At 54.9% G+C, this 12,760-nt stretch overlaps 1 protein-coding gene across 1 annotated transcript; it reads right to left on the reverse strand.

The window, feature by feature from the left end:
• Positions 1-900: 900 nt before the first annotated feature.
• MMP9 (matrix metallopeptidase 9) lies at positions 901-8,478 on the reverse strand. The gene is made up of 13 exons (XM_047854582.1): positions 8,309-8,478; positions 7,580-7,812; positions 7,071-7,219; positions 6,658-6,786; positions 6,396-6,569; positions 5,972-6,145; positions 4,872-5,048; positions 4,615-4,770; positions 3,516-3,789; positions 3,253-3,392; positions 2,782-2,932; positions 2,586-2,689; positions 901-1,210 (listed from the first exon to the last, which is right to left on the reverse strand). The coding sequence occupies exons 1-13, from the start codon at positions 8,444-8,446 to the stop codon at positions 1,092-1,094; spliced, it is 2,118 nt and encodes a 705-aa protein (XP_047710538.1). The 5' UTR covers positions 8,447-8,478; the 3' UTR covers positions 901-1,091.
• Between the last annotated feature and the right edge of the window lie 4,282 nt (positions 8,479-12,760).

A 12,760-nucleotide genomic window follows, 5' to 3' on the forward strand; every position in this document is an offset into this window, starting at 1 on the left:
AATAATACCTATAAGGTAAGGGTAGTACCTGTCTGCTAGGGTTGTTTTAAGGATTAGTTGTGTCGACACACATCGAGCACATGGAACCTTGTCTGGCAGAGTCAGTGTGCCCGGGGTGAATACCACCATCATGTCTGTGATCCATATTTCACTTATCCCCCGCCTGACCTCGGCACACTGAGGTTTTGCCAGGTTTTCACTACTGGGACCATGCTGCAATGTCCTTCTATCTGCCGTTTCGTGCACACGTGTGTGAGAGTTAGAGTAGGCCCATTTTTAGGTGTAATGGTTTGTGGTAGATTACCCTGTAAGAGGACAGTTCTACCTGCACGGGAAGAAACTCTTGCTCAAGCTTCCAGATTCAGTTCAAGTTCAGACGTCACCTTGGCTGAGGAACGTTCCCCGCCTTCAGCCACAACATACAGAATCACAGAGAGGCACCATTATTCTGGAATAAAGGACCACACGTCGCACACTCTCCAAGGGTGATCCCACCCCCACCCCGCAAAGAATCATCCTGGTAACTGAGTGGGACTCTCTGGGGACAGAGCCTGGAGTCTGCATTTTAAGCAAGTCCTGGGGGCACTCATGGACCTGCAGCTGGAGGACCCTGAGAGGTCCTTGAGGAGAGAAACATAGTCCAACTCATCTCTCCTTCCCCAGGGCCCGGCACACAGCCTGGCTCCATGCAGGGGCTCAATAAATGTTTGATGAATGAATAATAGGTTGGCCATTTCCCCAGCTGTAAAATAGGAGTAATCACATTATATCTTCCTAATAGGAAGGATGAATGTTAATATTTATGAAGTGCTTAAAACACTACCTGGCACACAGGAGGCGCCCTATCAGTTACATACACACATGCACGCATACATACGTAAAGAAATCTGCTCCTCAAGGTTAAAGAATTCAAGTTTATTAAAAATATTCCCACAAAAGAGGAGGGTGGGAAGAGAGGGGCCCAGCCCACCTCGCCTCCTCCTTGTCCTCCAGAACAGACCCACCAGTTTGTATCCGGCAAACTGGCTCCTTCCCCATTGGGATGGTCCCCAGAGGACCCACTCTGCAGTGCTGAAGCAGGATGGGAACCCCTAATCCTCGGGGCACTGCAGGAGGTCAAAGGTCACGTAGCCCACTTGGTCCACCTGGTTCACCTCATTCCGAGAACTCACACGCCAATAGAAGCGGTCCTGGCAGAAGTAAGCTTTCTCTGCAGGGGAAAGACAAGCCCAAGAGGGGTGATTCCAACCCTCCCACAAACACACACAGAGACAGGAGCAAGATCTCTACAATCGTCCCTCTTGCCCTTTCTAGATCTTTCATACGATGCCTCCATCTCCCCCACAGAGATGCCAGAGGGCAGAAAACCTCCATGTCCAAAGCACCGCCACAGAGCCTGGCACACAGCACGTGCTCAGAACAATTCACTCAACGTTCCTTCATTCATTCATTCATTTCATCAAATATTTATAGCGCTAAGCACTGTTATACAGCAGAGAGAAAAAATGCAGGCATGATCTCAGTTCTGCTGCTGTTTACACTCTAGTGGGGTAAGAGAGACGATTAACAAGCAAACACTTAATAAATGAGGCTGTGGCAATGTAGAAAGCTATGAAGGAAATAAAAGCAAGTCAGTGAATACAGAACAAGGGTCAGAGACGGCCTCTTTGAAAAGGTATCCTAAGTACTGAGACCCGAAGGGCAAAAGGGAGGCAGCCCAGTGACAGTCTGAGGGAAAACCTCCAGGCAGAGGGACCAGCTGGCACAGAGGCCCTAAGCTCGGTGTGACCTTGACCTTGCTGTGTTTGGAGCAGCCAGAGGCCGGTGTGGGTGGTGTGGAGCGGAGGAAATGACAGGAGAGTGTTAGGAGGGTCTGAGGAGCAGATCAGATCCCCATAGTTTTCTTTTGTTTGTTTGTTTTTACCTTGGAATGGGTCTGGAGTCTCCCCGCAAGACCATGGCCCTCTACTCCTAACCACTCCCTACTCCTAGAGAATATCGTAATGGTATTGAACAACCAGTATGGCTTGAACCAGGGTGTTTGCAAGGGAGATGGTGAGAAGTGAACATTCTGGTAATGGAGTCAACAGAACTTGTCAGTTGATTGCATGTGAGCAGTGCGAAAGACAAGGAAAACCCCAGCTAGCGTCACCATTTTACAGACGAGGAAACAGGTTCTGTGAGCAGCAGTGACTGGCCCAAAGACGCAGAGTAATGAAGTGCCTTTTTTATCACTGTATCTCCAGCGTCAACTCAATGCCTGGCATATTATAACACTTGATAAGTATTGTCTAATAGAGGAATGAGCCTCCATGCAAACCACTGTTCTGTACTGGGGGGGAGGGGGGGAGGCGGTAAACTTCCAGCTGGGGGGTGGGGTGGGTAGGAAATCTGGGTTCTAATTCTGTGTCCCTTTATGATCTGGGAAAGGTCCCTGCCTCTATGGGGAATGTACCTGTGCTGGAGCATTTGCCTCAATCTCCAGGGGATTTTTTTTTTCTCCCTCAGAATTTGACTAATCACTGAGGCAGGCAAGTGTGGGAAGTGTCCCGGGGAGGGACCTGACCCCCATCAGCAGCCCTCACCTTGGTACTGAAAGATGTCATGCGTGTTCAAGGGCACGCCGGGGAACATCTGCTCCACCTGGCCGGCGCTCTTGGGATCCACGGTCTGCGTCTTCACGTCGAACCTGCAGGAAGGCGGTGAAGAGACAGGTGCTGAGCCGGAGGGCGGGCGGAAGGCGCCCGGGGTCCCCCTGCCGGCGGTCGCCGAGACTCTCACCTCCAGAAGCGCTGCCTGCTGAAGAGCAGCACCTTACCCCCGCTGCGCGGGAGGGCCCCAGTGATTTGGGCCACCTCCGGGCCCAGGCCCAGCTTGTCCAGACGCCTCGGGCCGAGCACCGACGCTCCTGTGTACACCCACACCTGGCGCCCTGCGGGGGAGGAGAGCCACATCGGTGTGGGGGCAGGGAGTGGCCACACATTGTCCTTGAATGTCAAGAGGAAGAACCCAGCGAGACCTTTCCGCGCTCGACCTGCCGGCAATCTGGGTGCCCAAGGAGCAGAACCCACCGCTCCGTCGTCGGACGGTGCACGAGGACGGTGAAGAGCTGCTCAATTGCACCCGCCAGAAGGGGGCGCCTGTTCCTAATCCGCATGAAATGTTTCACGGATTTTACTCGATCTGCAGGTCTTCCTAGATCCGCAAGGATGAGGAGGGCGGGGGCGGGGGAGGAGAAAGGAGGAAACTAACCAGAGAAGAAGAAAGTCTTCTTGGTCAGCGGGTCCTCAAAGGCGGAGTCCAGCTTGCGGGGCAACGCAGGCCACTTGTTGGTGATAAGGAAGGGGCCCCGCACCCGGCGTCCTGGGTTCTCAGAGAACTGCCAGTACTTCCTGGGAATGAGAGAAGGGACCAGCGGGCCACTGAACTTTGAACCGAAGGCCAGTGGGTGGAGAGGAACAGGCAGGGCCCTCCTCTGAGTCCCCTCCCCCAGCCACATATCCCTGCCCCCTCACCCATCCTTGAAGAAATGCAGAAGATTCCCGATCTCAGCAACAGCGTCGAAAATGTTCACGTTGCACACATCTTCTGCTGGATCCAAAGACACTGTAGGGGCCTCAGAAGGGCCAGCAGTGGGGGGACCCGTGGGGCCAGCTGAAGGGGGGCCTGTGGGGCCAGCAGTGGGGCGCTCTGGGGGGCGGGTGGTGGGAGGCCCCGTAGTGCAGACCGTGGGCTGGGATTCAGGTGTGGTGGTGGTTGGAGGCCGTGGTTCAGGTTCAGGGCGAGGACCTAAAGAGAGACGCTGGATGAGACCTTCTATTGCTACATACACCTGTGCTGGTGGAACGTATGTTCCCCAAAACGCATCAGTGAGGCCCCTGGCACTCACTGTCTTCACTCTAGATGTTGGAGCCTACCTTCCCCCAATCACAGGCTGGCTTTTTTTTTTCATACATTCACCTTCCATTCCGATCATGCTTATCTAATCCCTGGGCTATGTCAGGTCCGGGCCAGGCCCTATGAACACAAGACATGGAGGAGCTCTCCCCCTCTCCAGGCTAGTGGGAAAGAACTGGGTTTTGAGCACTCAAACTGAGTGGCAAACTTAGTGCTAAGAGCTTTATAAAATTACATTAGCTCATTTGACTTAAAAAAAAATCAAATAGATTCTTTAATATTCCCATTTTTAAAATGAGGGAATAATACTAATGATCATAGTGATGATAACAATACAAATATTAAACACTTACACGGTGCTTACTATATGTCAGACAATACTGGAACTCACTTAAACCTCTTCACAACCCAATGAGGCAGGTAACATAATTAGCCCCATTTCACAGGTGAGAAAATTGAGGGGTGAAGTCACGTACCACAGGTCACCTAGCCTGGAAGTGGCTGCACTGGCTTTTGAAACCACATCTGTCTCACTCTAGAATCTGGGCTCTTTATCATCTTCTCCAAGCACTGACCCGACAGCAATTGGACCCACTGACCCCAGGCTCTTCCGCAGATAAATGTTGAGGGGTCCCCACTTCGCTGATCCCCATTCCCCATTCTCAGTACAAGAGCAAAGGCACCGCCCTTCCTTCCATCCCTGCCCAATAACCTCACCGTACAGATGCTGGATGCCTTTCACGTCGTCCTCATGCAGGGGGGGGCCCTCCGTGAAGCTGTACATGGGGTACATGAGTGCCTCTGGCACCGATGAGTGATCTAAGCCCAGAGCATGGCCGAATTCATGGGCTGCCACAAGGAACAAGCTGTATCCTGGAGGGAAAAGGGACCTTGAGATGTGAGCCCAGCCGAGCTCCCAGCCCTGGCCATCCCTCCCCCAACACTGCTGCCCCCAACCTTGGAACCCTGACCACCTTGGTCCGGGCAGAAGCCCCACTTCTTGTCTCTGTCGAAGTTCGAGGTGGTGGCGCACCAGAGGTGCCCATCTCCGCGGCCCTCCCTGGTGCATGTTGAGTACTCCTTGCCCAGGAAGATGAAGGGAAAGACACACAGCTCCCCAGCGGAGTTGCCACCGGTCACTGTAGAGTCAGCTGGAGAGACAAAGGGTGCTGGGTGAACCAGCTGAGTGGGCCCAATAAGGGGCCAGAGGCTGGTGGAACAGGAGCTAGATAATCCTGGTGTCCTATTTTATTTATTTACTTACTAATTTATTTATGAGACAGAGAGAGAGAGACAGAGAGAGAGAGAGAGAGAGAGAGAGAACGCGCGCGCGCGCGCACGAGTGGGGGAGGGGCAGAGGGGGTGGGAGAGCGAGTGTGAGAGAGAGAGTGAATCTTTTTTATTTTTTTAAATTTTTTTTTTCAACGTTTATTTATTTTTGGGACAGAGAGAGACAGAGCATGAACGGGGGAGGGGCAGAGAGAGAGGGAGACACAGAATCGGAAACAGGCTCCAGGCTCTGAGCCATCAGCCCAGAGCCCGACGCGGGGCTCGAACTCACGGACGGCGAGATCGTGACCTGGCTGAAGTCGGACGCTTAACCGACTGCGCCACCCAGGCGCCCCGAGAGAGTGAATCTTAAGCAAGCTCCATGCCCAGCTGGGGCTTGGAGGCCACGGGGTTCCATCCCATGACCCTGGGATCATGACCTGAGACAAAATGAAGTCGGCTGCTCAGCCGACTGAGTAACCCGGGCGCGCCCCCTGGTGTCCTTTTTATAAAAGCCTAGGGTGCTGGGGGCACAGCTGAGACCCGGCTAGGCTGGTGGGCAGGGCCTGGGGACCTGAGACTAAGGGAGAGGAAGCTGTCTGCGCTGAAAGGCCAAGGCACAGGGATGCGGCGGGGCGGGGGCAAGTGGAAGCCAGGGGGAGGGGCCGTGATCGCGGGCGGAGACACGGTGATCCTGAGGACCAACGAAGAGTGGAGAGACACGCTGACGGGTGGGGGAGCCACGTTTCGGGGACCAGTGCGGAACGAGGGGCGAGGCTGAGTCTGGCAGGCGGGGCAGAGGTACCTCGGGTTGGGCAGAACCCATAGAGCTTGTCCTGGTCGTAGTTGGCCGTAGTGGCGCACCAGCGGTAGCCGTCTGAGCGACCCTCGGTGGTGCATGCGGAGTAGGAGCGGCCCTCGAAGGTGAACGGAAACACGCAGGGCTTGCCTCCTCCGTTGCCGTCCTGGGTGTAGAGTCCTGAGGAAGCCCATACAATTACGGGGAGGGGAGGACGGGGGGAGGGGGGAGGATGTCACGAGTTTATTGACCCAGAGACCATCGGTTGTACTCCATTCCTCCTCTCCCCGTTTCACAGATGAGAAACTGGGCCCAGAAAACAGGAGGGTCACTTGCAGGCCACACAGCGCTAGTGGCCGAGCCGGGATTAAAACCTAGGACCCTCGAGGGTGGTGGGAGCCCCTCACCCCCGTCGCGACCCCGCACTCACTCTCGCTGGGGCAGAAGCCGAACCGGCGGTCGGTGTCGTAGTCGGCGGTGGTGCTGCACCAGAGCATGTCGTCGGAGCGGCCGTCCGTGGTGCAGGCCGAGTAGGAGCGGCCCTCGAAGGTGAAAGGGAAGTGGCAGGCGGCGCCACCTGCGTTTCCGAAGTAGGTGGGAACCACTGCAGGAGAAGGGGCACCGGGTCAGGGCGGCTGGCGATGGGCGTGAGAAGAGAAGGGAATGCGAACCGGGGCGGCTCGGGCTCTCACCTACGCCCTTGCCCAGAGACCACAATTCCTCATCGTCGAAGTGGGCGTCTCCCTGAATGCCTGGGCCGGGAGGAAAGGCGTGTGCCAGGAGCCCGTCTTTCCCATCGAAGGGGTACCCATCTCCGTGCTCTAGAGAAGCAGGTGCAGGAGGAGGGGGTTGGCCGAGAGCAGTCGTGCAGACCGTGCGCTGCCCTGAGCGTGGGCTGAGGTCCCGCCTACAGCAGCTGTCCGAGCCCTGCGTCCCCGCGCTGCGCCGTGTCGGGCAGGAGGGGGCGCATAAAGCCAGAGGCGGCCAGGGCTGCAGGGACAGGCGAGACCAAGCGGCGTCCAGTGCCCGCTCTCCTCTCTCCGTGGCCCTCCCTCCGCTGTCCCCGTCCGAGACCCTCCCGGCCTCCCCCTTCTCGCTTTCTCACCCCTGACACCAAACTGGATGACGATGTCTGCCTCGAGGCCATACACGCGCGTGAAGGTGAGCGGCGTCACTGCGCTCCAGGCCGCGAAGGCGCGGGCAAAGGCGTCGTCGATCACGTCGCGCGGCAAGTCTTCCGAGTAGTTCTGGATCCTACAGGTGAAAGGCGAGAGGGTAGAGGTCCGAAGTGAGTCCGGAGCCGGGGCGGTAGCGACACCCGGTGTCTCAGCGACTTCAGCAAGCACGATGTTCCCTGCGTTCCACATTTTCACCTACAAGGTACTTTCAGACGCATTTTTCTCTTGGGACACTCACAGGGGCCCTAGCAGGAAGACTCAGATTGCCAGGCCCACTTCCCTGAAAGGAAAACAGAGGGCTCAGAGGCGGAGCCACCTGCCCCAGGCTGCACATCGAAACCTAGGGGTCTGTCTGAGGGACGAATTCGCCGCCGCTGGCCTGGGGTCTGGCCCTCCCGTCCCCCTCCCCCGCCTTCTCTGGGGCCCTGCCGCGCACCAGTACGTGATGTTGTGGTGATGCCACTTGAGGTCACCCTCAAAGGTCTGGAATTTGCCCAGGTCTGGGACGCCGCAGCGGGGGGTTCGTATGGCCTCCAGGGTGGTTCTGTCCAGTTCGCCAGTCTCAGGCAGAGCCAGGCGCCTCTGGAGAAGCCGCAGTCCCCGACTCAGGGACTGCTGGTCGTCGCTTATCTCCGCCACATGAGTATAGCCATAGCGATACAGATATTCCTGTGGATGGAAGGGCAGAGATACTCCAGAGCCCTGACTCTTACCCGGCCCTAACGGGCCAGGATTCCATCCTCCAGGCACTCGGGGACTATCAGCTCTCCAGGACTTGGTACCCTGGATACCAGTGCTTATGCCCACCCACTAACTCCCTCCCCTATAGACATCCTCATCTCCTTCCCACCCCTGTATGCCCCTGGCCCAGCCTACCTCAGGGCCTCCTAGCCTTTACCCCTGTTCACCCCACTCCAGAACCCTCCAAAGCATTATCACCCCCATCATGTCCCATTACCCACCTAGGAAACCCTTATTAGCCATTCCTGGCCATCACCAGTCCAGAGCCTCCACAGGACCCCTGAGGGCCTGATCCCAGATACCTCTGTCCTCCAGGCACGACCATCACCCTCAACTTGCCCGACAGAATCTCCTCTGAAGCCTCACGCCCTCCCTGAGACTCCTGGCCAGCCCTCCCTAACTACATGCAGGGGTATTAGCCTACCTCTGCCAGCTGCCTGTCAGTGAGATTAGTTCGCATGTCTCCTGGGAAGACCACAACGGTGGGCTTGCGTGGTCTGGGAGCGGCGGTGCAGCAGCCCAGCACCAGGAGCGCCAGGACCAGGGGCTGCCTGGGGCTCATGGTGAGGGTGGCGGTGTCTAGGTGCAGCTGTCCTTGTGGGGGCTTTAGGCAGGCGCTATTAACTGAATCAGTAACCCCGCCCCTCCCTGCCAGGCGGGGGCTGACTCAGGGGATGAGGTGTGTTTGGGGGGGGCAGCCCCAGCATGAGCAGGCAAACAAAGGGCTTACACCACCTCCTCCTGTCCCCACTGCCCACAGTCCCATTGCCAAGTCAGGCAGGACCCCAGACCCACAGGAAACCACAGGCCCGCAGGGGAAGGGTTGGGTTTTGCAAAATGCAGAGCTTAGGAGAACTGAATGAAAGCAAGGAAGGGAGGCTGGAGGGCTCCCTGAGCTCTGTGCCTGAAAGCCCCAAGCGGTCAGCCTAAGGGAAGGGGATGAGAGATTCCCCGAGGCCTCTTCCTGAACCCAGAGATTTCCCCCTTCCCAGTCACACCCCATCTATGGGCCCCTCCCCACACTGCTAGGCTCTGTCCTCTCCTCCCTTGAAGCCTTTCTCAAGGGGGACGGTGGGGGGCTTCCTCTCCCTGCCTCACCTAGGGACGGAAGGAGCAGCAGGAATTGGGGAATTGCGGGATTCCCCCAGGGCACCCCCACCCACCCACCCACCGAGCCGTCTTCCACAGGCTGAGTCTTTCAGGACAGTAAAGGGGGAAGTTTAGGGCATCTGGAAGCCAGCACACAGGCCTCACTCTCTTCCTTCAGGGCCTAGGGCAAATGTCCTACCACTCTGAATTTGTTTCCTCAGCTATAAAAAAGGACCCTTTGTCCTTAAATTGATGGAGGATAAAATGAGATCAAATACCTACAGTGCTTACTCCAGTGTATGGTGCAATTTCTCAAGAATGGCCATGGTTGCTTTTAATGACCTGGGCGAAGATGGTGATTCCAACTTGGAATCAGGAGACTCCAAGGGTCTTGGGTTCTAATCTGCCATGTGAGCTACAGCAAATGTCTTCCTCTCTCTGGGTTTTGGATTCTTCAACTACAAAATGGTGGAGAGGGGACGATCTTGGGGAAACTTCAGTTCTCCAGCCCTTCTCCAGGAGCCCAAGCTGTAGCCCCGGTTATCACCCCTGTGCCTCCCTCCCTCTCTTCTTCCCAGCCAGCCCTGGTGGGGAAGGATCTGTGTTTGCCTTCCGGGAGGAATCCCTTGGGAAGGGCAACACTAGCCATCCAATAAGCTGGGTTTAAAGGGCTCACTACGTGCCACGCACTTTCTGTGCTTGTCGAATAAATGAATCTTCGAGACGAGGACATTTCGCTTCCCTTCTAGAAAAGCTGAAGCTCTAGAGTTCACTAATTAATGGGCATCCACTTTAGATCTGGTGTTCAGTCCCCGCTCTGCCATTTCCCAGTTGTGTCGCCTTGGGCAAGTCACTTCACCTCCAAGCCATAATAATAATAATACATTTCTTGAGATTCACTGCGTAGACTACTGTGAGAAGTTGCTTGTAAGCATCTCATTCCACCATCTGCGAGGTAGATTTAATGAGTACCCTCTCCTATTTTTAGAGGAGGACACTGAGGCTCAGAGCAGTTAAGGAGCTCACCTATGACCACACAGAGAGTTAATTCGCAGAACCAGGATTCAAGCCTAAGGCTGCCTGGTTCTGAAGTCTTTCATATTTATCACCATTTACAGGGAACCAACATGGCCAGGGGAGGCAGGGAGGAAGAAGAGACCTCAAACCTGGCACCTTCTCCCCTAATTCCCTGCACCCACAGAAGAACAGGGAGCAGGCTTACGCCTTTGGGGAACCGGAGGCTAGGACAGGGGACCCAGGGGAACTATATTCCAGATTTGAGAGTTCAAGGTCATTGAGCAATATCATTTTAGAGATGGAAACAAAGAGACCCTCCAATCCAGGGGTCTTCACCTGGTGGCAGATGCAAGCTTTAGGCGAATCCACGAACCACCCCCAACTTACCATCAATTATACAAAATATGTCATATCTATGTACGTATGTCACGTTTCTCAAACTTAACACTATTGACATTTGGGGCCCAATAATTCTTTGTTTTGAGGGTCTGTCCCGTGCATCGTGGGATGTTTCATAGCCTCCTCAGCCTCTACCCACTAGATGCCAGTGGCACCTCCCCCTGCCAGTTGTGACAACCAGAAATGTTGCCAAACATTGCCAAATGTCCCCTGGGTGGGTGGGAGGGGCAAAACCACTGCCAGTTGAGAACCACTGATGTACGTTGATTTTTTTTTTTATATAAAGAGTTCAAAACGTTTATCATATACTCAAACCGTTGATGATGATCCTCAAGTCTGTAAAGACCATTTACTCAAGTATTTGTTGAGTTTTTATGGGCCAAACATTGTGCTAAGAATTTGGGAATACAGTAGTGACCAAGATAGCTTTGTCACTGTGCTAGTGGAACAGAGTCCAGTACGGGAGAAATTGAATGAATAAGTAATTACCAGAGAGACAACCGTCACAAGAGGGAAGTGTACCAATCTACTCCAACTACCTCCATTATGCAGATGAGGAAACTGTGGGCCCAGAGTAGAGAACTGACCTCTCTTAGGTACTAGAGCAAGCCGGGGGACAGCATGGGTGGGACAGTAAGGAGTGGCAGCTATGAGCCTGCCCTCTGGAGCCAGGCTACTTAAGTTCCAATCTCAGCTCTGGCACCAACTTGCTGTGTGAGCTGGGTAATTGACATAACCTGTCAGTGCCTCAGTTTCCCCATCTGTAAAACAGGGGTGATCATAGTGCTTGCCTCATGGAGTTGTAAGGATCAAATGAGTTAACAGGTACAAAGTCTCTGGCACATGGAATAAGTGCTTGCTGCTACTTTAATTCTGATGGCCTCTAGGCAGCTGGCTGTTTTGACCAAATTGTTGGGGGGGGGGGGGAGACAGGAAGGGGGCACCTAGCCAGGAACCTCTGGCTTGATTCCTGGAGTTAATCCAAACAAGACCCCTCCTTTTCTCACCCTCCTCCCAGCTTCCTCCTTTATCCCCTGGCTCCCCAGCCCCCATCAAGAGGAACTTGGAAGAGCTTGGCTTTCAACACGGCAATGGCAGGAAGCGGTTCTGGTTACCACATCCCCTTCCCCACTTCCCTCAGCCCCTCCTTCCAATACCACAAGTTTAGCCAAGGCCCTGGGAGAGGAGGAGGCAGAGAGCAGGATATTCTTCCAGGTGGGCACCCCTTGACCCTGACCAGGGTCATAGCTTGGACGCTAAGCCCCTCCTTCAGGTGGAGACCCCATAAGATGGGGAGGGGGCTGACCCCGGAGCCCTGAGTCACCAGCTGGATGACACAGCCCTGCGGGCTGCCCTTAGTAACACCAGGCCCCCAGACTGGGGTCAGCCTCACGAGGGGAGGATCCTCTCCCCTGATTTAGGATGGGGAATTCCAACCCTGTTCCTCCCGAACCTGCCAGAGAAGGGAGGGGCGGCCAGGCCTGAGATGCCCTGGCAGGAAATGAGAAAGACATTTCTGTCTGGGATGAAGCAGAAAGGTGTGGGTATACTGTAAGACACTGCCCCAGGGATAGAGCATCACCCAAGCACCCGCCCCCACCCACACTAGCCCCAGGTAGTGGCAATCACCAGGTCGATTCTCAGAGGCCTTAATAATAATCTCATGCCTCCCCCTTCTCTCTCTTTAGCTCCTCCAAAAGGAAGCCATATAGTGTAGCCCTCAGAATCAGACCTCCTGGGTTCAAATTCCAGCTCCCACTACATCTGGCTGTGTGACCTTAGGCAAGTCACTTTGCCTGTCTGTGCCTCCATGGCCTCATCGGTGAAATGAGGGAGGACAGTCCTCACCCAAAAGGTTGTGGTGGGGATCAAGTGGTAGTGTACATTGTGAGTTTTTAGCACACGGTAGGTACACACACCAAAAGTAACGTTAGCCGTCATGATTCTGCTATTTTAATGCTCTCTCTGCTAAGAATTAGGATTCACAAACCTCTTTCACTGGTGAGGAACCCATGAGGCACAGGGAGTTGCCAGGTCCACACAACCAGCCAGGAGCAGGCCTGGGATTCGACCCAGACCTGGCACCAGCACCCTGTTCTTTCCACCACATTCGACATGTGCTAACCACCTCGGTGGGCATCCATTTCCGTAGTCCACGCACAATCCACTTAACTCTTTCTCCAGCGCTGTCACGTACCTTATTACCTCTGATTTGTATCCAATGGCAGAACTTCTTACCCTTTTATTTGAGTCTGAGCTTTCACAGGAGGCAGAGACTGTGGCCCATTTTCAAGGTGGCAGACTCGAGGCCCAGAGAAGTGCTTCAGGTTGCTCATGGTCACACAGCCGGTGAGTGACAGAGCTCCTGCCC

This window comes from Prionailurus viverrinus, chromosome A3 (genome assembly GCF_022837055.1).
Source record: "Prionailurus viverrinus isolate Anna chromosome A3, UM_Priviv_1.0, whole genome shotgun sequence".
NCBI lineage: Eukaryota > Metazoa > Chordata > Mammalia > Carnivora > Felidae > Prionailurus > Prionailurus viverrinus.